The sequence below is a fragment of the Ranitomeya variabilis genome, chromosome 8, assembly GCF_051348905.1.
Source record: "Ranitomeya variabilis isolate aRanVar5 chromosome 8, aRanVar5.hap1, whole genome shotgun sequence".
Taxonomy (NCBI): Eukaryota; Metazoa; Chordata; class Amphibia; order Anura; family Dendrobatidae; genus Ranitomeya; species Ranitomeya variabilis.
Window position 1 is genome coordinate 172,875,358 of NC_135239.1, and position 26,210 is coordinate 172,901,567.

Below are 26,210 nucleotides of genomic sequence, written 5' to 3' on the forward strand. Positions count from 1 at the left end.
AACATGATGGCCCCCAGTAGCCTCTCTATGTTGAATGATGGCACCCAGTATCCCCCCACATTGTATGATGGCACAAAGTAGCCCCTCCACTTGTCTGATTTCCCCCCGTAGCCCCTCCACATTGTATGCTGTCCCCTAGGAGCCACTCCATGTTGTATGCTGGCTTCTAGTAGCCCCCTACCACTTCATATGATGGCCCCCAGTAGCCAACCCACGTTGTATGATGGCCTCCAGTAGCCTCTCCATGTTGAATGATGGCCCCTAGTAGCCCCCCATATTGTGTGATGGCCCCAAGTAGAACCTCCACATTGTATTATGACCTCCAATAGCCTTTCCACTTATATGATGGCTTCTAGTTAAAAAAAAAATTGTATACTCCCCTATCCCCAATTCCTGACAAGTCCTCCGGCATACAGCTGCTAGGCAAACCAATGAGGCAATAGCATGGCGCCAGCGCATGCAAACGACATCAGTGTCTTGGCGCATTGATGTCATCACGTCGCTCTGCCCGGGACTTGTCCTGTGCATCTCCCTGCTGTTCTGCAGGCCCCAAGAATAAAGTGATCTTCGGTCTACAGAATGGGGAGCGGTAGTGCCAGGAGCCATCATGTCTCCCTGTTTTACCACAGGGCTTAACTGTATCGGCGAGTTGTGCATGACAATACAGGCGGGCTATTCTGAACACGGGGCCTGGGGCGACTGCATCCTACGCTACGCTACTGCCTGCAGACCATGTATTTAATTACTGCATAGTACTATTGTTATGTGGTACTATATGATCACAGTATAGTGGATCGCCCTGCCAGGGCCGTGGGGTACTCGGTATCGGGTACGGTCTTAAAGGGGATGTCACGGTGGCTGCGACGCAGTCCGTGGCACTGGGCGCCCAATTCAAGGGAAAGGTCTTTAAGGGGATTTGTAATGTCTATTTTCGTGACGCCACCTGTGGTGTTTGGTCAGTTGGGACAGATGCCGCTTACAGGGGTCCTCTGGGGTGATGGTAGGGCGGCTAGATGGTAACGCTTCCCACAGGTGAAGCGGGGTCCCCAGGGCTTTCCAGGTGTATGGCAAGATGGTGTAAGCTGATGAATGCACAAAGAACGAGGATACAGGTTTGCAAAGTCTTTTACCTGGTTTACTGATGGTAGCAGTCCTGAGTAGTCCAGGGTACCAGGTGTAGGGTAGCTGTAGTCTGGCCAGCTTGGAGGCAATAAGGGGGTCCCACTTCAGGTGAGGTTCGTAAGCCTTTCCTACTTGCGCCAGATGGCGAGGTCCCTGCGGCTTATAGCTTGCTGACAGGGTTCCCTCTCTCCTGTTCTAAGACAGATGTCTGTACGATAGGCAGTTTGAGCCTATTTATAGGATCTCTTAGAGGACCTGGCTCTTGGGGTTACTGCTTCACCTCAGACCTGTTACAGGCAATGGACATGAAGTACTATGCCCTCCGGTTCTGTCGCGCGTCCTGGAGAACAACACGACCTCGGGCTCCCAGTACCCGGCTTCCGTGCTCGGGCTCTGAGGGTGTCCTTCCACTGTTTCCCTCCTGAGCCTTTTCCTCCTCTGTGCTTCTTCCCTCTCAGCTCCTTCACAATTCAACTGTCCTTCTAATTCTCGCTCTTTCCAGGGGTAGCAGCTCCCTCGTGGCTGCTCGGCCCCTACGTCTGCTCCAGACATCCTTCTGCACTCGAGACCAACTGTCTACCTCCACTGTCTCCCTCAGACTGACTAAGACTGACTGGCTCCTCCTCCAGACCAGAATACATAAAGTGTAAGGAAGCTCCCCTAAATTCGGGTTCAGAGCTCCCCCTCCTGGCCTAGATTCAGATGTGTTGAATGTAAGTGCCTTACCTGATAGAAAGAACCCCCTTGCCTCCAAGCGTGACATCACCCTACCCGAAAGGAAGGCAACATCACTGCAGCAACCCGCCACCTGGGGTGCTGAAATAGCGGTATTATTCAGCCACAATGGTGATATTATCTGATAACTAAGTGATATTCAGTCTCTGTATGCTTTCATTATTCGGTCACTATACGGTGATATTATTTAGCCACTATAGTGTTATTTTCAGTAGCTATATAATGGGATTATTCAGTCGCTGTATTATTTGGTCACAATAGGTGTATTCATTTATTTAGATTTTTCCAAGCCATAAGTGTGGGTCGCCCTACCAGGGCAGCGGAGTACTCGGCACCAGGTCTGGTCGCTCTTAAAGGGGATGTTACGGTGGCAGCGACCCGGTCTATGGCCCTGGGCATTCAATTAAAGGGGAAAGGTCTTTAAAGGGGAGTTGTGGTAAAGTCTGTCGTGACGCCACCTGTGGTGTTTGGTCAGTGGGGAGCGACGCTGCCTTAAAGGGGTCCCCTGGGGGATGTTGTTGCAGCAATGATGGTGACACTTCTCACAGGTGAAACGGGGTCCCCAGGGCTCCCAAAGTGTATGGCGATGATGATGTATGCCAGTCAATAAGTGGAGGACACAAGCTGTAAAAGTCTTTACCTGGTTTACTGTAGATGTAACAGGCCTCAGTCCAGGGTACCAGGTACAGGTGTAGTTAGGGTCCGGCCGGCTTGGAGGCAATTGGGTAATCCCTCTCCCAGATGAGGTCCGTAAGCCTTTCCAACTAGCGCTGTCGTATGAGGTCCCTGCTGCTTGAAGCTGTTTAGCAAAGTCCTCTTTTTCCCCTGTCCTAAGACAGGTACCTGCACGACGGGCAGCTTGAGCCATTTTACAGGGACTCTATCATGCTCTGGGATCTTCAGGTGCTGCTGCGTCTCAGGTGTGGTGTGGGCCAATCACATAAAGTTCTTAGTCCTCCGGTTCTGCCAAGTGTCCTACAGTTCCACTAAGGCCTCGGGCTCCCGGTACCTGGCTGCTGTGCTCTGGCTCTGAGGGTGTCCTGCCACTGTTCCCCTGCTGAGCCCTGTTCCACTCCCGTGCTCCTTTCCTCTGTGCTCCACTGCACTTCACCCTTCAGGTTTTCTACCCTTTCCTGGAGCTGCTGCACTTCACTGGCTGCACGGCTCCGGCTGCCTGCTCCACGTTTTTCCTAGACGTCTGCTCTCCTTGGTCTCTCTCGACCAACTCCCTAACTCCTCCTCCAGGCCAGAGCACATAAAGTTGAATCCGGGTTCAGAGCTCCCTCTTCTGGCCTGGATTCAGAATGTGGTGCATGTGTGTGCTTATCTGGTGAAGAGAACCCTATTGCCTCCAAGCATGACATCGCCCTCCCTGAAAGGAAGGCAACCTCACTGTAACAACCGGTCCCCTGGGGTGTTACAAGTGCACAAACCCTTTAAGATTAAACAATTCTTTGCTGAATTTGTATATCTTTTCTAGAGAAATAATGCAGATGGATAATTTCCATAGAGACAAATACTATGCAGCCACCGTAATCACCGTCAATAAAAGAGAGCTCAATTTGCAGCACATAATATAAGGTGTGCGCATTATAATAAATAAAATATATTTGCTGAATCGTGGAGAATCGCTTCAAAGGCAATATATATTCATGAAACTGATTGCACAAAACAAAGGCTTTGGTAGCTTGTGCCACTTTTCTGATAGGAAAGACAACGAACATTACCATAAAGAACAGTCATTATTGTGCAATTTGACCAGATGAAATTGTCTTGGATGAACCATGAGAATAAAACAGAACGACCTCTGGGGGCCCCTAATATCAGCCATAGTATTGCATGGAATGGCTGGAAATAGCAATATATAATTGGATATGTATATGTAGCGGATAACTATAAGCCTAAGTGCCCACGATGAGTATTCGGTGAGTTTTAGGCGCGTTGTATTTTCCTGGGCAAAAAACACAGCGTCTAAGGGTATGTGCACACGTTGCGGAATGGTGTGCGGATTTTTCCGCACTGATTTTGGTAAATCCGCATGAAATACGCACTGTGGATTTACTGCGGAATTACCGCGGTTTTTGTGTGGATTCCACCTGCAGTTTTACACCTGTTGATTCCTATTGAGGAGCAGGTGTAAACCGTTGCGGAATCCACACAAAGAATTGACATGCTGCGGAATAAACAACGCTGCGTTTCCGCGCGTTTTTTTCCGCAGCGTGTGCACATACCCTCACAGTTCCAGCAAAGTGGATGGCATTCATAGAGATCTCGCGCCCACTGTGTTTTTTTTTATACAGCGTAATTTTTTTTTAAAATCCACAGTGTGTCATTTTCTCTTGCTGTAAATATTCATTTTATTTGCCGATTTTCATAGACTTAAAATGAGATGAAGAATATTCGCACATAAAAATTTCTTTCGCCACTAAAAACGCATGTAATCCGAACATGACTTTATCAAATGTTTTATTAAAGCCGAGTAACAGGAGGAACACGAAACAAAGCAGCTTTATTTAAAGCAAGGCATACCAAAAAAAGATAAAAAACGCAGCTGACAAAAATTGGATAAAAACTAGGGATGAGCAGACCTGTGGAAGTTTGGCCGAACTTCAGGCCAAAGTTTGGTCGGGCACCAGAATTTGACCCAAACTTGAACCCGGACTCGAACCCCATGTAAGTCAATGAGGACCTGAACTTTGGTGCTGTAAAATGGCTGTAAAATGGTCGTAGTAAGAGCTATGTGGATGAAAAAGGAAGCAAAATGGGGGTAAGAGCAAACAAATGTGGATAGGGAAATTCCTTAAAATAACAGAATTAAAAAAAAAAATAATAATCATGAGCCAGAAGTGGGGGAGTGGAGCACTGCGGTGTGTGTGCAGGTTACTGTATTTGCTAATAAATTAAGAAAATGTTAAAAAAAAAATCATGTGGGGTATTTTTAATTCTGAGATCTGTGTTCGGTCCATTTTTCACGGACTGTTTGATAGGAAACGGCATACAAACTTTTTTCTTGAACCAAACCCTAATGAAACTCAGATCAAAAGCACTGATGACACTCGTACGGTGAAAAAAAACGTATGTCTGAATGAGGCCTAATAGAGAAAAACAGTGGCATAGTTTGGGATTGTGGCGTGACTGTAGGAAATCCTGCACACCTTGAGCACGCCTCTGTTAACTTGCACATTTGACATTTACCGTCACCATTTCAGAGCATGCTTTGATCTGGGGGTTTTCAGATGACGGGTCTGCTGACTGCACATGCCCAGAGGGTGCATATTTTAGGTTAAATAGCACGGAGTCACCGAGCTGTGCTTTATTAATACGGTCTATATACATGTAATGCTGAAATCAGCACGGTGCATCCGAAACTAAAAGTGACAACTCTCCACTGAATGCATCATTGTAATGCGCCATGTGAAAGCTTTAGGTATCGGAGCAATGTCTGCTATTAATTATTGTAACACTTACAAATGTAATTCTAATGTGTACATAGAAATTATATATAAAAGTAGAGGTATGAATGTTTACATCTGCATCTTTGTGGATTAAATGGAAATCTTAAATGTATCACGACTTTGCCTAATCGTAGTTCGACAGGAAAATGAATATTGTCTTAGACGTATTTCAATGAGCGTATGACATATCGTCCAATTTAGGGCTCGATCAGATGAGCGTATGGTACGGACGTGTGCTGGCCGAGTAAATACTGCATAACCCACAAACCAATGTACTTCAATAGAGCTGCTAAGATGACAGAAACCAAGTGTGAAAAAAAATCGCATCACGCACTATGCTCTTCCGACTCTTAGATGAAAATCGCCCATTCAAGTCTATAGGTGCTTAAAAAAAAAATTGAATACCACAAAGAACATGTCCAATTTTTTTCAGATACATTATTAACCTAGTAAACTGAATTTTATCAGGTATATTTTTTGAATGTAGATGCATGAAAACAGATATCACACAGACTTAAAAAGACAAAAAAAAAGACAGATGGCACTCTGTTGACATTTCAGGATTAAACTTGGACGATTTTTCATCTGTATTACATCTATGCGCTACCCATGTGTTCATTTTTTTACATCCGTATGGCATCCATTTTTTGTACATCAGCAGTAACTAAACTTTACATGACCGCATACACTTTCTTATGTTAGTACCATAATTACAACGTACCTGTAGAAATTAAATGCAATATGGATGATCCAGAGGGAACTGATTTTGTGTGTGTGTGTGCGCCCATAAACTTGAAAAGGGGAGTCTCATCCGAAATTTTGAAAAGAGTGTAATATTTTTTAGGCTACGTTCACACGTTCAGTATTTGGTCAGTTTTTTACATCAGTATTTGTAAACCAAAACCAGGAGAGGAACAATCAGAGTAAAAGTATAATAGAAACATATGCACCACTTCTGTATTTATCACCCACTCCTGGTTTAGGCTTACAAATACTGATGTAAAATACTGACCAAATACTCAACATTTGCACGTGACCTAAGGATATGTGCCGATGTTGAGTAGTTGATTGCAGAACATTTCTGCATCTCTAGGAACTTGGTAGCAGCAAAAACACGACCGAAAAACTGCGCGTTTTTGATCTGTTTTTGCATGCATTTTTGTATAGCAATGAATACGTTTTGGAGCTATATATACCTGAATGGAAAATTGAGGATTTAAGCAGAGAAAATTCTTTCATACAAAACAATTAAGAATGTGGCTCACTGTTAGAGTTTCTGCCTTCCATAACACATATCCTGAATTTGACTCCTAGCAGTGACAAATTTCAGGAAGATGAGAATTGTTGAAATATCGAGAACAGGGGTGTACATATCAATGGTGCCACCTGTGCAGCCACACAGGGGCCCAAGAAGTAAAGGGGTCCCATGTATATCTACAAAGCAGGAGCAAGGTTGCATTTTTAGGAGCTCTTGGACTGCAAAGGATCCATATATTATTCTTGCACAGGGGTCCATTGGTGTCCGCCAGTGATGGAGACATGCATTGAAATAACATGGATGGGAGAGGGTAGGTTCCTCCCAATATGCTGCCTTAAAGGGTTTATCCAGGCAACTACCTGCCTGTTGTGCCCAGTACAAACCTCTGCTGGCACAGAGCAGTCACTGACCACTCCTGCTGGCGATTCTGTGCCTTCCACGTCGACAGAACATCAGCTTCCATTCTGCTCTGTTGATGGGGCGTGACTGCCAACATCATGCTGATTGACAGCCCACTCCCTGCTGGCTAACTGAAGCCTGACGTCAGCAGTAACGCCCCATCTGCAGTGCAGCCCGGAAAAAGAAGAGTTACTCTGTTGACATGGAGCAGCTGAATCGCCAGCAGGAGCAGTCAATGACCGCACTGAGCTGGTGCCGGATAGAAACGGCAGGATTTTGCTAACCAGTTTCCTGTTAGTAATAATTTAGTCCTGGATAATACCTTTAAAAAAAAACAAACTGTAGTTTCCTGTATAACAAACTATACAGGACACAATAGCAGCAGAAACCTGCAGTGTAGGCAATCAGCTGGTGGACGTGCCCTGCGACTTCTACATTAGTGTGCACAGGTAGCACATAGATAAGGCCGGCCATGATCCTGTGGATAGAGTGGAGCCCGCTGTTTAACCTTCCGGCAAAAAAAATCAAAGCAAAAGCCATAAATGTGATGTGAGCACAGTTACACAACTTGTGATCCTGTTATGCATTTACATTGTTGGGCGACATACTCTGAAAAGTGAATCAGTGCAAGTGCTAACACGACTGGTATTTGACCCGCAGCTTTCATTTCCCACAATAATGAAAAACATTCACGTTCTCCATAAGTTAAAGGGGCATTTTTAATTAATTTGTCACAGTCCTAGTGCTGATTTAATATTAGAACTTGTACTCCAAAGTATCATACATAGGAAATGCTCTATCGTAGCGGGCAGCTCAAAGAAATATCAGATGGTTATATTGTCATGGTAGATGTTAAGTCTACGGACAGAGTCAAAGCATTTCTTCTCCTACCCATTACCTTTGTCACATTTCTGTTGATTCATGTGCCCCAGAGCATGTTACCACACCTACCGATCATTACTATGTTGCTTCCAAACTTATTATGTGTTGTAGTTCTAAAAGTAGTAATTTTCTGTATCCAACATTTGCTAATAACAAAGTTCTTAAAGAGATATTGCCATCTCCAAGATCCTATCCCAATATGTAGTAGGTGTAATAATAATAATATTAGCAAATACCTCTAATTAGATATGTAATGCAGTTTTTCTGATTCACTGTCTTTCCTTATGTGTAGACATTGCAGGACCTTAGGTATCCATGGTTACAACCACTGATATAGCGGCAGTTCAAGAGTTGCTAATGGTCGTAACCATGGATACCTAAGGTCCTGCAATGCCTGCACATGAGAAAAGAGACATAGCGAATCAGAAAAACTATACTACATTTCTAATTCTAAAAACGTTTTTACCATCCTTGACCACCAGGGAACTGACCAGTGATGTTTCCACTTATTCCACCACTATTTTCTCCTGCTAGCATGGTGTCTTGTACTGAGCTGTACTTTTTACAGCATTTTCATTTAATAACGCAATACAATTTTTCTCATTTATCTAACATTTCAATTGAAACTAATACAACAGACCCAGCATGGCTAAGATTCAGTAATAAGGTCACTTTAATCAAGGAGCGGACAATTATAATAACAGCTACTGGCCCTTTAACGGCCGTCAAATAAACAGAAGAAAAAAAACGCCACTTTGGCGCCAAATGTAATTGGCCAGAAGTTGAAAGTCATCATCATAAAGTACTTTGTGGCAACCAACTAGTTGGCCCATAGTATATGAATTACTAAGAATATGGGTTTGTGGTGCGGGAAAAGTCTCATCGGTTTCCAAGGGTTTCCACAATGAGCTCCCGAATCTCTGAGTCTTGTTGCCAATGTGCCTCTTCTTTCTGCAGTTTTAACGCTTGGCATTCTAACAATTACTGAGTTTTACAAGTAATTACATCAATTAAAGGCTGAAACACTGGGGAAAATTCCACAACTGTCACTGTTAAAATATTGGAACCTGTTTTTCAGGACACTGGACTTTAATATAAGTCATCCTCATTTATAAAAAAGACCTAGAGAAAATTACCAGGATCAAAAAAAGAATCTACAAAGTCAATCCCTGCATGTGTTGCTGCTGTTGAACAGTCATGAGACATGGAGCCGCGGGGATTCAAACATATTTTTCGAGCACACCGAAGACACTCAGTTAGCACCCGAGCATGCTCAGATAACACCTTATCCCAGCTCGTTTGCTCATCACTAGTTAACCTTTTTTTTAGATGATTAGGGTGTCAGTCTGCTCAGAATTGTCTGAGGCACGTGAAAATAATAAACCTTAGTCAGAAAAAGATTTTGTGAGAAAGCGTTGTGGGCATGCTCAGTGACCTGTGCTGTGGCTACTGTGCACGGAGGAGGAGGACGAGGAAGTAGGAGTGAAGCATATCTGGCCCTAAATAAAGGAAAATTTTCAACAGAGCTGTAATGTACGTGAAACTGACTTTTCAGTTTCCGAGCGTCAACTATTGTGGGAAATAAGATGTATCATGTTGGATTGTAAAATATCTTATTATTTTTTCAAGCATTGTCAGATGCATCGGCCACGTCAGTAATCTGTGGCTATAGGATGGGGGCACGACGAGCCACCATTTACTTGACACCATCCGCGGCTCCTCTTTTGACTAGCTGGTCTGCCATGACAGTATAGTTGCAGTATATCAAACACGTGATGTGGCGCCAGGCTGAGGAGAGCCATAAATGCTGTCAGGTAAGAGGCGGCTCTCAGGGCTCCTGTCCTACAGCAACATATTACTGCCGTGACTAGTAGCCGGAGTCAAAACTGGAAGATTTCTGGATTTTTTTTAATATAGAAAGTGACTCGGTCAGCAGGCTTTGTTATGTAATCTAAGAGCAGCATGATGTCGGGGCAGAGACCCTGATTCTAGGGATGTGTCACTTACTGGACTGCTAGGTACAGTTTTGATAGAATCTCTGTTTAATCTGTTACAGATCTAGCAGAGCTCTGAATGCTGAGCTGTGTATAACCCCGCCCCCACTCCTGATTGGCAGCTTATACTGTGAACTGTCAGAAAGCTGCCAATCAGTGGTGGGGGTGTGGTTACACAGATTAGCCTGCACATGAGACCTAGTCCTGCAGTGATAATCTCCTCCTCATAAAACCCTGATTGTATTGAAACTACAACACGCAGTCTAATAAGTAACACATCCCTGGAATCAGGCTCTCTTGCTCTATATTACACTTCTTTCAGATAAAATGGCAAAAACCTGCTGAAATTAATACTACAAAAAAAAAAATTAAATATATATATTTTGTAACATATCCATAGGAAATGTTGTTATAGATACTTTTTATTAAGGATATCTTAATTTATGGTGAGCACAATAGCAAATAATAGACATAAATATCCCCATAGCTGATTACCTACTGGTGAGCAGACTACCAAATTTGACTTAAGACAAGAAGAAAAAAACAACCACAAAGTTTCGGCTTTTCTCGACACTCTCAGACGTACCACTCACCTACAGCCAAGCCTTTGATGATTAAGCAGCTGACCCAACATAACAGTGAATACAGGGCTGATATAATAAGTAACCATACCTTATTACCAGCATCCGCCTGTGTAATATATGGTGACATGCGGCTCTTTTGTGCCGTTAGTCTTTCATGCTGAATATAAATGATATCTATTGTCTCCCTCTGCAGGTGCAGCCATTGTCTAATGTGCCGTATGATTGACGGGTGGAAGAAAGGCAGCTACGATCAAACAGACTCATCTTAAAGAAGATGCTCTGCCTCTCGAGTAAAGTTGTTTTCTGCCTTCTGACATTTATAAAATGTATTAAGACTGTAGAAATACCACTTGAGGGTAAGTTGTTGCTCTCTTTTTGTTTTTTTGTTTTTTTTTTTATGGGGGTTTTCGGCAAAAACTTAATAAAAAAAAAATTGTATTTCCAATTTACTTTCACAAATGCCAGTGTTTCAGGCTTTTTTAACTGTTGATGTAAATAATGGTGCAGACAATAGCACATAGGCTCCACTATGATCCCTAAAAGTGCATCCGTCACCAGATTTCACAATACAAACGGAATACATTATAAAATTGATATCTTAGGTCTGATGACGTGGGTGTACTTACTTTGAAAATCCATCAAATCCATCATAGAACGGCTTTATAATCCATTATGGAGGTTTTACTCCGTCTATCTAGTCGGATTGACAGCTCCTCAGTGCCCCTCTTCCCTGATGCTGCTGACATCTCCCACTGCCCAGTACAAGCTGCTCACTACAGGCTGGGTGAGCAGAGATTGAATACTTCTACTCTTTAGCTAGACTCATAAAATGCTAATTTCAATATCAAAATTATACTGCCATTATGACTTGGATTTCTAGAGTGAGGACATCAGGTTTAGGAGATTTATTGAATAATATATGCAATTTTTATAGTGAAATCTGGCACAGATATGCACTAAATGAACAGTTGAAAAATATTGCAGATATAATTTAATGTCAATCATTTGTATCCTATCTGACAAGGGATTATAAAAACCCCTTAAGTGTGCAGCTGTATGAGAAAGCTGGCACCTAGCTCAGCCTCCAAGGCTGTGAATGACAGATATCCCACCTTGACCAGCTCAGAGCAGGACAAAGGCTTGCTTGCAGTATAGAGCCCTGCTAAAGCTGCAGACACCTTCTAGAACATTCCAGAAAGATAACTCCATAAGGTTTTATGGAGATACAGAGAATAGCTAGTAGAAACAAGATAGCAAAGCTGTGTTTAGTCTTAACGCGTAGCAGGGGCCCAGCCGGATCCGATGGTGTCAAACCGCTTCCCTAGGACCGTCTATTAAAGGGAACCTGTCAGCAGGATTGTACTGAGTAAGCTACAGACAGTGTCAGGTTGGTGCCGTTATACTGATTAAAATGATACCTTGGTTGATGAAATCTGTCTTGTGGTTGTTGTTTAATCTTTATTTTTAGTTTTGAGATAATAAGATTCTTATGCTTTGGGGCGAGCCTGTGGGGGGGTCTTTATGTGGTGCTCTGCTTAGGTATTCATACTGATGGCTTATGACAGGTCACTGATCCCTCACTGACCTGCCCCCTATTTTACATACTGATTATTATATTATATTAGTAACCAGCTGAGGGAAATCAAACAGCTGGGGGCTGGTGTTATTATTCTGGGAAGAGGCTATTGTCCATGGATCTTTCCAGCTGTCTAAGTACCCTTTACTGGTTATGAAAGAGGTGGGACCCCAAAAACATGAGTTGGGTTCCCCCCTAAATTTAACATTTAATTTATATTTAACAGACAGCTGCAGTCTGATATTAATAGGCTGAGTAGGGGCCATGGATATTGGCCCCCTCCCAGACTAACAACATCAGTCCTCAGCCATCCCAGAAATGGCACATCAATAAAATGTGCCAAATCTGGTCATTAGCTTTGGCTCTTTCCACTTGCCCTTGTGCGGTGGCAAGTAGGGTAATATTTGTGGGGTTGATGTCAGCTTTGTAATGTCGGCTGACATCAAGCCCATGGGTTAGTAATGGAGAGGCATCTGTCAGACGATCCCATTACAAACTCTGTAAGTGTAAGTTAAAAAACACACAGAGTAAAGTCCTTTATTTGAAATAAAAACTCCCCAGCCCTCTTTCACCCATTTATTATTGTCCAAATAAAAATAAAAAATCACAGTATTCTTTAACTATCCGCTAATAACCCGTATGTCCCACGAAGAGCTGAACTCAGCTACATCTAGATGCATTGCTGAGTGGTGACGGGATGCAACTGCTCAGCCCTGCATCCAGGATACACTAAGCTGAGTGTGAGAACACAGCTGCGTGTGACCGGCGGTGATGTCATTAAAGTTACCAGTGGTCACAGGCAGTGCTTCTCACAACCCCACAACTATTATCCGACTTGCCACCGCACCAGGGCAAGTGGAAAGAGCAGAGGCTAAGCACCATAACTGGTGCATCTAATGGATGCGACATTCCTGGGGCAGCTGAGTGCTGATGTTAATAGTCTGGGAGGGGGGCAATATCCATGGCCACTATCCAGCCTATTAGTATCAACCCGCAACTGTCTGTTTAACCTGTGCAGCTTATTAAATTTAAGAGGGACTCAACATAATTTTTTTCATGGGTACCCACTTTTTAATAACCAGTAAAGGCTGTGCAGGCAGCTGGAAGATGTTATTAATAAGCTGGGAAGATCCATGGATAGTGGCGGCTTCCCAGAATAATAAAACCAGAACCCAGCTGTCTGCTTTCCCTCAGCTGGTTAAGAAAAATGAGGGGGACCCAACGCCATTTTTTTCTTTTATTCATTAATTAGCTAATACATATACAGTAATAGATACACACAAAGCACTGATTATATCTCACTGACATATTTCTATCTATATCGGAATTTAAGATTCTTTTATAACTTGGAAAACTAGCTTGAAATGACAGAGAGAATGACAGTATGTAAAAGCTGATGTTAAAAATGCAATGCATATAGATTGACTACTCAAGTCATATGGACATTAGGTGAGAAAAATCGCATTGTACACATATGACATTCAAATGACACTCGTCCTACTTTTCAGGAACAACATTGGAGCGATTTTATTTACGCTGATGAATGTGAGCCCTAAAATGTACATTTTCGTCATAGGTCATTAGGCAAAGTATAAAGCTGGCTCAGAAACTGATCCTGCTTCATATGAGGCAGATGCCGGCTGTGTTACATACATGAACGATTCTAGTTGGTCAAGAAAGGCCGTACTGGGCCTCCGGCCCTCAGGGGAGGCCGCCATGACAGGGTGACGTGGGACAATAGGGAGCTCATAAGAAGGTTGGGGGTTATAGGGTTAACAGGAGCCGAGGGGAGGGACGGAGTTTTTTGAATTTGAAAAAGAAGGAGGGTTCGGACACAGGGTAAGGGGGAGGGACTTTATAAAAGGTAGTGGCCACGTGAAGGGGGCAACCATTTTGGGTACTCACCAGCTAGAGAAGTGAAGCTCCGCAGTACTCAAGCGATGGATGTTGAGGCCTTGCTTCAGCAGCTCCGGATGGAAGCAGCCACACAAGGGTCGGATTGGTTGCAGGCTTCAGTCAATAGCCTGCTTCAGGGGTCGGTAGCCAGAGCCTCCATCGCCTCCCCAGCAGGACTCCGGCCGCGGAGGTCCCGGCCTCCGGCGCGCCTTAGCCCTGAGGCTACCCCCCGGGTCCGGCGCCGAATACGGAGCCCCTCCAGGGACCCTCCAGCCAGGGCCGGTGGTCGCATCCCCCCTGCTCCCCGCTCTCAGGCTGGGAGGAATCCATCTGTTAGGCGGGACCTGCATCAGGGGCCGGGTTCCTCCCCCCCCGCAGCACAGAGACGTCGGGAGCCTGGACCAGGAGCGGCGGGTGCCAGCGTCCTTGCTGGCCCTGCTCGGCGCGGAGGAACACGAGGAGCCAGGGGGCGGGCCCCTGTGCGGCGACGTCCCAGCGGCCGGCAGCAGGCCGGCCTGTCTTCAAGCGCACCGGAGGGAGCGGTGCGCCGAGGATCCTCAGCCCAGGGGGCAGTGGGGGCGGCTCCGGAGAGCAGCGGGCAGCGATCGGCTGCCTCGGTCGGCAGAGATGCAGCGTCGCCGCTCGCCCGGGACATCAGGCAAGATGGCGCCGCTGCAGGAAGTGCGGCTCCACGAGGAGAAGGACTTCGGCAAGATGGCGCCGGATTATGGGGCCCGGCGCCTGCGCACCAGCACCCGGGACTCCCACAAGATGGCGGCGCCCTGTGGGGACCTCCCCAGGATGGAGGCGCTCTGCAGTCTACGGCGGCAGCTCCGAGGGGCCCTGCAATTCTTGCCGGTTCGCCCGCTTCTGGCGGTGGGCAGCCGGTGAGGCAGGTTGACCCGGGAGCTGCGGAGCCACCAGCGGACAGACACGGCGTCGGATCTGCACGCCTGCATCAGGACCCAGGACCGTCGGCTGCTGGGTTCACAGCGCCCAGGCAGCCAGGTGAGAGCCAGCAGTTTCCTACTTTTAACCCCTCTGTAGCTCCCAGTGATAGTAGGGGTCAGGAGTCATTTCTGGGGGGGGCTAGTGGGGGGATGGGTTTGATATTACATGGCCTTAGAGATCTAGCTAGAATATGGTACGGGGGCCCTCAGGGAGGGGGGTCACCTGCGGCGGCATGGTTAGGGATCGCGGAAGGGTCAGCGGGGATAGGGGGAGTAACAAGTTCTGGGGTAGTACCGCATTCTGGGGGCCAGGGCGCAGTGGTATCGGCTGCATTAGGGGGTAGCAGCAGTGAGGCAGAAAGGGGATCAGGGTCAACTGACACGGGAGGTCTTAGTGAAGGGGTTAATAAGGATAAGGAGAGTGAGGAGACGGTGCGTTTGGATGATTCCGCTAGGACTGAGGTATACGTTTGTTTTGAGGGGCCATTGGGGTCACATTTAAAGGAGGAAGTAAAAGAAAAGATCTGGAAGGGGGAGTATGTCGATATATTTTCTTTATTGCCTTTGGAAAGATTTAATTTGGATAGATTACGGAAAGATGATTCTAAGAAAGATGATGAGGAGAGGAGGAGGTACCGTCTGATCCCTCGTTCATTCTCCAATTGGTTACAGGCGTTTGCCATACTAGCGAGTGTGATAGGCGAAAAGGCACCTGAAAATTGTTCGGGACTTTTTTGTTATATGGACGCGATTGGGGAGGCTTACAGGGTATATGGCGGAGTAGGATGGTTAAGGTATGACGAACAGTTCAGGCAGCGTAAAGCGGTGCGACCGGGTATGCGTTGGGAACATAAGGATATAGCGTTATGGATGAGACTTACCGCACCGGTTAGAGCGAATCAGGGATCCCAGCCATTTCAAGGGGGCGCCGGGAGTTCAGGACAGTCAGGACACTCGGTCGCGTTGCAGAAGGGACTGTGTTTTTCCTTTAATGAGGGGGCATGTAGGTTTGGGAGCAAGTGCAAGTTCAAACATGAATGCTCAACTTGCGGGGGCACACATGGGGCGGCTAGATGTTTCAAGGGGGGAAAGACAAGAGGGGGAGACGGTGCTGAAAAAAGGGGAGACACCAGTGCGGCTGGACGCGATGGAAGTGTATCTAAATAGATACCCTGATGTAGCAGCAGCGTCACTTCTAAGGGAAGGTTTTGGTTACGGTTTTAAAATTCCGTTTATTGAACAGGATGCTTGTTTGTCTAGGAAGAATTTAAAATCGGCGTTACAATTTCCTAGCGTTGTATCGGAAAAGTTACAAAAAGAGATTGATCTGGGTAGGATGGCCGGTCCTTTTCCAACGGCTCCGATCAGTAACTTGAGGGTGTCTCCGCTAGGAGTGGTCCCGAAAAAAGAGCCTAATAAATTTAGGCTTATTCATCATTTATCTTTCCCGAAGGGTCTGTCGGTGAACGACGGTATTGATCCCCAATTATGTGCGGTTTGTTATACGTCTTTCGATGTAGCGATGAATCTGGTACGGCTATGTGGTAGGGGAGCTTTGATGGCGAAAACAGATATTGAGGCGGCGTTTCGCCTGTTACCAGTGCACCCGGAGAGTATGCACCTGTTAGGTTGTTTTTGGGACGGTGGTTTTTTCATTGATCGTTGTCTTCCCATGGGGTGTTCGCTATCTTGCGCCTATTTCGAAACGTTTAGTACATTCTTGGAATGGGTTGTTAAGGATGTATCTGGTTTGAATTCTTGTTTGCATTACCTCGACGATTTTTTGTTTGTAGGCCCGCCACAGTCTGCGGTTTGCTCGATTTTATTGCGCACGATGGAGAGAGTAGCAAAGGTTTTTGGTGTTCCTTTGGCGGCCGATAAAACTGTTGGGCCAGTGACGTCACTAAGTTTCCTAGGCATAGAGATTGATTCCGTGGCAATGGAATGTAGATTGCCTGATGACAAGTTGGTTGCTTTTCGGGAGGAGGTTGAAAAGGCAGTTATCCGACGGAAGATAACTTTACATGATTTGCAATCTTTGTTGGGCAAGCTGAATTTCGCTTGCAGAATTATGCCAATGGGCCGCGCATTTTGTCGGCGTTTGTCTTTGGCGACGGTGGGAGTGAAGTCTCCCCTGCATTTCATCAGACTGTCTAAGGAGTTGAAGCAGGATTTGAAGGTGTGGTCTCTTTTCTTAGAGGAATACAATGGCAAATCTATTTGGATTCAGTCGGTTGAAAATGCGGCAGATCTAGGTTTTTCCATTATCGTAAGTGAAAAACGTGGTTTCAATCTGCAATATCGCGGTCAAACGGTAGCAGCGGAGTGGCCAACCAATTGGCGCAAACGAGGTTTGTTACAAAACCGGGTGCTACTTCAGTTGTTTCCTCGAGTAGTGGCGTTGTCTGTCTGGGGCGAGACAGTGAGGAATAAAAAGATTTGTTTCGATTGCGAGCATGCGAATGTCGTGGAAGCCATCAACACGTTATCTTCGGCGTCCCCAGAAGTCGTTAGGATATTGCAGCACCTGGTCTTCTTGGGTTTAAGGCTTAATTTGTGGATTGTAGCGGAGTATCAGTCAAATGGGCTTACTAATGCTGATGTTGTCCTTTTCCATTTACAGTGGGATCAATTTCAGGGGCCGAGGCCTTAGGGTACCGTCACACATTGAAATTTTCATCGCTGCGACGGCACGATTCGTGACGTCGCAGCGTCGTATAATCATCGCTCCAGCTTCGTGGACTGCGGTCACACGTTGCAATCACGGCGCTGGAGCGATGCCGAAGTCCCCGGGTAACCAGGGTAAACATCGGGTAACTAAGCACAGGGCCGCGCTTAGTAACCCGATGTTTACCCTGGTTACCAGCGTAAACGTAAAATAACAAACAGTACATACTCACCCGTCGGTGTCCTTCAGGTCCCTTGCCGTCTGCTTCCTGCTCTGAGTGCAGCCGTACAGTGAGAGCAGAGCGCAGCACCGCTGTGATCTGCTCTCACTTTCCGTCCGGCACTCAGAGCAGGAAGCAGACGGCAAGGGACCTGAAGGACACCGACGGGTGAGTATGTACTGTTTGTTATTTTACGTTTACGCTGGTAACCAGGGTAAACATCGGGTTACTAAGCGCGGCCCTGCGCTTAGTTACCCGATGTTTACCCTGGTTACAAGCGAAGACATCGCTGGATCGCTGTCACACACAACGATCCAGCGATGTCAGCGGGTGATCAAGCGACGAAAGAAAGTTCCAAACGATCTGCTACGACGTACGATTCTCAGCAGGGTGTCTGATCGCAGTAGCGTGTCAGACACTGCGATATCGTAATGATATCGCTAGAACGTCACGAATCGTAACGTCGTAGCGATGGAAATTTCAATGTGTGACGGTACCCTTACTTGGACTCAGTGTACCGGGAATGTCCAGCAGAGCTGTGGAACCTGCCTTTAGGGCCGTGAGGGATCTACTTGCTAGATCGCTATCAGATAGGTCTTGGCTGCAATATGAGCAGGCTTGGAGGATTTGGGAGAACTGGAAGTTGTTTTATGGGTCCGGGATGGACGACGAGAGCAGATTGTTGTTGTTAGTTGGTCATGTGTGGGAATCGGGTTGGTCGGTGTCTAGAGTGAATAAACTTCTAGCGGGTCTAGCGTTCGGTTTTAAGGCTAGAGGCTTACCGGATGGGACAAAGTCGTTTTTGGTGATGCAAGTGGTAAAGGGTTTGAGAAAAGGGCAGAGGTCGTTCGACGGTAGACGACCGGTGTCTTTTGAAGTGCTGTTAACAATTGGAAGGCAATTACGGGTTGTTTGTTTTTCGGATTGGGAGGTGGTTTTATTTCAGGCGGCCTTTTCTTTGGCGTTTTTTGGTGCGTTTCGTGTGGGGGAACTTGTTAGCCCTTCGAGACGTAAGGGAGGTGGCTTACGGAGGGAAGACGTGGATGTTACATCTGATAAGGTGGTGGTGTTTATTAGGTCATAAAAAACGGACGTGACTGGCAAAGGTTGCAAATTAGTGTTATTCCAAGTTCCAAATTGTTTATTGTGCCCGGTAACCTGCGTGGGTAATTTGATGAGAAGAGAAGGGGTATTGTCCGACCCGCTGTTAGTGCATGCAGATGGTTCTTTCTTGTCGCGCTTCCAATTTGTCACCGTGTTCCGGAAGTGTTTGGTGACCGGGGGAATTTCGCCCAAACAATACAGCGGCCATTCATTTCGGATAGGGGCTGCTACGGAAGCAGCTAGGAGAGGTTTGGGTGAGGAAGTGGTAAAAAGAATTGGGCGGTGGGAATCAGAAAGATTCCGGTCTTATGTTCGCATGGATATGGTTTAAATTCGTGGGGTCTTGCTTTCGGTAGAATCTTATTGTACTGATCGGTGTTAATGTTTATTCTCTTACAGAGCATGAAAAATTGCTGGTGTGGATAATGGGACACTCATTTGTGTTCTGGGCGGCGGAGAGGGCGGCGGTTCGTCCTGATGGCCGGCAGTTGGGTTTTTCACGGAACGTCGCGACCCTGAGATGGATTGGGAAAAGGGGGATGACTTGGAGTCAATTTCTGCCCGAGTTTCACCGTTTCGCGCGTTGGGATCAGGTCCCACAAATTTTAGTTATTCACCTGGGCGGAAATGACTTGGGGAAAAGACCGTGTAGGGAACTTATAAAAGACATTAAGTTCGACATGTTGCGGTTGTGGGCAATGTTTCCAAGGGTTTTGGCGGTCTGGTCGGACATCGTCCCGCGGAAGGTTTGGAGGGGAGCTAGATCACCGGAAGGGATAAACAAGGCGAGGATCAAGGTGAACAAAGCTGTTTCGCGGTTCATGGCACGGAACGGGGCGGTAGTGGTGCGACACATAAATCTGGAATCCGGCACGGGAGGTTATTGGAGGTTGGATGGAGTGCATTTGAATGCGGTTGGTACCGATATGTGGTGTCTAGCGGTCCAGGAGGGCATCGAAACAGCTTTGAAGGTGTGGAGGGACATAAATGGCTAAGGGTTTAGTGCATTTATGTTTGTGGCAGGGGGTGGTGGTCCTCGAAGTTGGTGGAGGTGGAAAATGGCGGTTTGATGGGGGGGGGATCTCAATAGGTCCTGGACTCCCCGGGGTGATTTGAAATCGGAAAAGTGGTATCGTTAATCCCGTGGAGGGGATTATTAGGGGACCCACAAGCAGGTGGGCGGTTTTGGCCTGGCGGGTGGAGTTTGCCTCCGAGCTGGTGCATAGCGGCTGGGGGTAAGGCGGATATAAGGCCAAAATAGGTGGGACGGTTGGCAAAAATCATTTATACAGTTTTTTCGGGCTTCGAGGATCATCCACTTCCAGGGTTTATTGTTATACCATTTTGTATGTTAAATGTTAAATAAACGGCTGCTGTGGCCAATTAATCCAACCCATTTGTCGTGTGTTTTAATAGGGGGGTATTCTCGGGCCGCATGAAAAGGGGATGTGGCCGTTATCCCGGGGGTGTCATAAGGTAAGGTAAAAAGGTTTATATTACAGCTCGCAGGAGTCACGGATACCCGTTGTCAAGAAAGGCCGTACTGGGCCTCCGGCCCTCAGGGGAGGCCGCCATGACAGGGTGACGTGGGACAATAGGGAGCTCATAAGAAGGTTGGGGGTTATAGGGTTAACAGGAGCCGAGGGGAGGGACGGAGTTTTTTGAATTTGAAAAAGAAGGAGGGTTCGGACACAGGGTAAGGGGGAGGGACTTTATAAAAGGTAGTGGCCACGTGAAGGGGGCAACCATTTTGGGTACTCACCAGCTAGAGAAGTGAAGCTCCCACCCACCCTCCCTTTTTGTAGCTACGGTTTTGTAAAGTTTAGAATCAGTGATGGTTAGTATGAAGTTAGTGCTTGGTTTATTAACACTATGTATATACTTATGTACAGTTTTATATTGAAAATATCATGTCGCGGCAGCGGGGCAGGGGGTGGTGGTCCTCGAAGTTGGTGGAGGTGGAAAATGGCGGTTTGATGGCGGGGGGATCTCAATAGGTCCTGGACTCCCCGGGGTGATTTGAAATCGGAAAAGTGGTATCGTTAATCCCGTGGAGGGGATTATTAGGGGACCCACAAGCAGGTGGGCGGTTTTGGCCTGGCGGGTGGAGTTTGCCTCCGAGCTGGTGCATAGCGGCTGGGGGTAAGGCGGATATAAGGCCAAAATAGGTGGGACGGTTGGCAAAAATCATTTATACAGTTTTTTCGGGCTTCGAGGATCATCCACTTCCAGGGTTTATTGTTATACCATTTTGTATGTTAAATGTTAAATAAACGGCTGCTGTGGCCAATTAATCCAACCCATTTGTCGTGTGTTTTAATAGGGGGGTATTCTCGGGCCGCATGAAAAGGGGATGTGGCCGTTATCCCGGGGGTGTCATAAGGTAAGGTAAAAAGGTTTATATTACAGCTCGCAGGAGTCACGGATACCCGTTGTCATGCTCAGGTCCTGGCAGGCATTATCAGCACCACTCACCTCTCGGCACAGGAGCAAATCTTTGTCTTCAATTTCAGGGGACAAGTCTCCTTCCTAAAACAAACTAGCTGTATATTTTTCAATCAGGATGTTGCTATGCACTTCACGTTTCACTCCTTTTATTAGACATACATAATACGTTGCCATTATTATCACTCACCTTCTATTACTCACTTCCTATTAGGTAAACATACTCAGGAGAGTTTATGACCAGGCCCTCCAAAATTGCAGACAAAGCTTTTATGCTTCTCACAATGAGCAGATCACAGATTTATAATATGTGATTATTTATATGAGCCATTTACATCTGATGCCATCGGACATTATCCTGAGTGATCTTCATCTGTACAAAGCCAAAGCTAGCAACCAGGGGCGTACATAGCCCCTACACAGTATGATAAATGTCAGCACACACGATATGATACCCCACATTGATTCACCCACTTAATTTGTCCCTGGAGTACCCCACATGTGCAGTATGACAACCCCACAGCAAGTCCCACAGTACATGCCCCACAGTGCGCACCCCCCTAGTGTGATTTCCCCACAGTCCCTCACACAGTATGATGGGCAAAACACTATGATGACTGTGGCCCAAATAGCATGATGGCCCCCACAGGTACCCACACAGTATAATGGCTCCCATAGACCCTCCCACTCTATTATGGCCCCATAAACTCTCTCACACAGAATGATTGCTCCAACAAACCTTCACTCAGTATAATGGCCCTACGGATTCTCACACAGTATGATGACCCCACGGTTCCCACATACAGCATGATGGCCCTCACATTCCCCTCACACAGTATGATGGCCCCACAGTTCCCACATAATATGATGGCCCTCACATTACTCTCACACAGTATCATTGCCCCACAGTTCCTACATACAGTATGATTGCCCTCACATTGCCTTCACATAGTATGATGGCCCCACAGTTCCCACATACAGTATGATGGCCCTCACATTTCCCTCACACAGTATCATTGCCCCACAGTTCCTACATACAGTATGATGGCCCTCACATTGCCTTCACATAGTATGATGGCCCCACAGTTCCCACATACAGTGTGATGGCCCTCACATTACCCTCACACAGTATCATTGCCCCACAGCTCCTACATACAGTATGATGGCCCTCACATTGCCTTCACATAGTATGATGGCCCCACAGTTCCCACATACAGTGTGATGGCCCTCACATTGGGGCCATCATACTGTGTGAGGGCACAGTTCCCACATACAGTATGATGGCCCTCACATTCCCCTCACACAGTATGATGGACCCACAGTTCCCACATACAGTATGATGGCCCTCACATTACCCTCACACAGTATGATGGTCCCACAGTTCCTACATACACTATGATGGCTCTCACATTACCCTCACACAGTATGATGGCCCCACAGTTCCCACACACAGTTTGATGGCCCTCACATTCCGCTCACACGTTATGATGGCCCGACAGTTCCCATATACAGTATGATAGCCCTCACATTACCCTCACACAGTATCATTGCCCCACAGTTCCTACATACAGTATGATGGCCCTCTCATTGCCTTCACATAGTATAATGACTCCACAATTCCCACATACAGTATGATGGCCCTCACATTACCCTCACACAGTATCATTGCCCCACAGCTCCTACATACAGTATGATGGCCCTCACATTGCCTTCACATAGTATGATGGCCCCACAGTTCCCACATACAGTGTGATGGCCCTCACATTGGGGCCATCATACTGTGTGAGGGCACAGTTCCCACATACAGTATGATGGCCCTCACATTCCCCTCACACAGTATGATGGACCCACAGTTCCCACATACAGTATGATGGCCCTCACATTACCCTCACACAGTATGATGGTCCCACAGTTCCTACATACACTATGATGGCCCTCACATTACCCTCACACAGTATGATGGCCCCACAGTTCCCACACACAGTTTGATGGCCCTCACATTCCGCTCACACGTTATGATGGCCCGACAGTTCCCATATACAGTATGATAGCCCTCACATTACCCTCACACAGTATGATAGTGCCACAGTTTCTACATACAGTATGATAGCCCTCACATTACCCTCACACAGTATGATCGCCCCACAGTTCCTACATACAGTATGATAGCACTCAACTTACCCTCACACAGTATGATGTCTGTAGCCCAAACTAGTGCTTGGTTGAAAGTTATTTAAGGTGTATGAGAATCTTTAGGATTTATCATCAATAGAGCACTGGAAACCCTACTCTCAACGCCTCCACCGCTCAGGTTTTTAACAAGGGATGTGCCATAGCAATATGGTGTATAATTCCACAAAGCACAGCTGAGAACAGACCCGATAGAAAATAGATTTCTACTCATGGGTAGTAGAGGCTGGTGTGATAAGAAAGCATAATATATTTACATTGCTCTGAATGTGTAGGAAATGTCACTGAAAGTGTTGTTCTCATGATCCTGTCTTCAGGAGCACACCACTCCCTTACCTCCTGGTTCCATGCTTGCAAAGGGGCAGTGCACTCTTGAAAATTGACATTGGGCCAACAGCATGGCTGAGCAGTGCCCTAACTGATGTTGCAAAGGAAAAGCAGAGATAGCTTTGCCTTTGTAACATCAGAGGAGCACAGGGACACTGGAGCAGAGCAGTATCTACAGGTTCCAAACTAAAGCAAAGAGCTTGCAAGTGTATGCTCATTATCAAGGAAACTAGCCTCCTCTGATCATAGTGGTGGCCAGCATCCTAGGCTAGGAGCAGTACACAATAGAATTAAAAATCTCTCCATTCTTGAGTATTTTCAATAAATGGTAAAATGCAAAGTTGATTGTTTTTACAAGTAGTTTGTGATTTTACTCTTTTATGATTATCAGAAACACCCAATTGAAAGGGTTTTCTATTCACAATTTACAAAATCTGTGCCCACTTAGATGATAGATCCCCATAAATGACTAAATAGAATGAACAATCACCAATCACTTGGGTATAATTCTCAACAATTCACATCTCTGAGCTCACATTTACGGCAGGGGTGCGCAACCTGCAGCCCGGGGGCCAAATGCAGCCCACGATGCCATTCTGTGTGGCCCCCAACCATATGGACAGAAAAAATGGTGCACGGTGTAGACATCTCTGAAGGTCTCATACATCAGGAGAATGGGATCTCATCACCCGTTTGGCACTCTAGAAAGGAGTATGTGACTTAGACAGGTGGCTTCCATGTCTAAGATTGCTCCACTAGTTTATGAGAACATTAGGCAGTAAGTAAAAAAAAAATCTACTGTGTGTAGAGAGCTATAGAAATTAACGTCCCCTGAGGAAGCGGTAACACACGAACGCGAAACGCGCGTTGGGGTACGTGACCAGGATCCAGACGGGACATTTTGAGATATATGGGTAATTAGCCTCCTTACCTCTTTACTTAATCTCACATGTTGCGGTCTGTATATTTATGATGTATGGCGATTTTACCTGCATAGTTTGTGCAAATTACGCAACTGTACTATTTGTTTCAATTGCTATACATCGGACTCACTAGCATTTATGTGTAGGTAACAAGTACCTTGTTATGATACTAGATTTACTATTGTCCCGCCCTGTGAACCTGGATCATTGGTTGTATCCATGGACATAGTCACAATGTATTTCTTACAAATTGTTATTCACTATATATGACATGTATGTTTTTAGGTGAAAATTGATGACATGAATTTTTGCAATAAATGTTTAATAATTTTTTGCTACTATTTGGCCAGTTTTGACTCTTGTTTCTCCGGTATAACTACTGTAGAGAGCTGTGTGTATACCTGACATCTTCCTCTTTAGGGCCTGTCCACACAGCTTTTTACGAGGATTTAGAAGCTGATTTTATTGCAAAAATACATTAAAAAATCCTTTAAATACTCTTTGAATAATCTTCCTATTAGTTTGACTACAAAATGGGAGTAAAGTAAGTAACAGAATTTTTCCCCTTAAAATCAATCTGAAAATTATTCAGTATTTGACTCAGTTATTGATGTGCATTTAGGAGCAGAATCTATTTTTAAATCCTCATCAAAAAATCTCAGCGTACCGTTAGGGTGCTGTTTTTTGGAGGTAAGAGTACTGTAAGTAGAATTTGTACCTATCAGACATTTATGGTATCTACTTTTCATATGCCACACATGTCACAGAAAGTAATACTCCTTTAATTGTCAGTGTGGTCCACCGGTTGGTTCAGTATAACAATGTGGCCCTTGGACGAAAAAAGTTTCACACCCCTGATTTACAGTTTTCCATCATCGTTTGGAAATCATATTTTAAATTTAATTGTTCATTATGAAAAGTGATGTGGAGTCCATTTAAGTTTCCTACTGTTATTCATAAATATGTAGAGACCTGTCCTAGATCCGAGACGTAGACATGTACTGATCTGAGGATCGGCACCTTTAGTAGTTAGAGAAATATGAATGAATTTGACGTGTGGAAACATGGCACAAAAGAACAAAAGTATGCAAATGTATCACCCTCCATAAAAAAAAGAGTTTATTAGACATACTCATAAATGAGGCATATTTTGTCTTAACTATTTCCAGGGTAACATTGTATTTAATAAGTCTAAACCAAACTCTCCTAAATGCAAAGCTCCAGAGATCAGTAGACGAGATGGTCCCATTCTACGCAGAATACTGTGGAAGAATATTCGTCAATGATAAAAGTGATTAATCCTAGAAATATACATCTCCCATTACACTGCTATTCTCCTATCGATACTTACTTTTCGGTCTGACAGACCAATGTTATTTAGTTGGGCTATTCAGATAGTAGTCTTCTCCTTATTTTGGATGAGACTAACCCATTCAAGTTAGCATCCGATTTTTAATTTTATTTGTAATAGATAGATAGATA

The 26,210-nt window shown here is 45.6% G+C and overlaps 1 protein-coding gene across 6 annotated transcripts in view; it reads left to right on the forward strand.

The window, feature by feature from the left end:
- Positions 1–26,210, forward strand: part of CHL1 (cell adhesion molecule L1 like) — a 133,263-nt gene that overhangs the window by 41,927 nt on the left and 65,126 nt on the right. For all 6 annotated transcript variants that reach the window (XM_077278069.1, XM_077278075.1, XM_077278070.1 and 3 more), the window contains one exon: positions 10,623–10,785. In XM_077278069.1, the coding sequence (XP_077134184.1) occupies positions 10,704–10,785 (82 nt within the window). In that variant the 5' untranslated portion in view covers positions 10,623–10,703. The remainder of the gene's footprint in view (positions 1–10,622; positions 10,786–26,210) is intronic.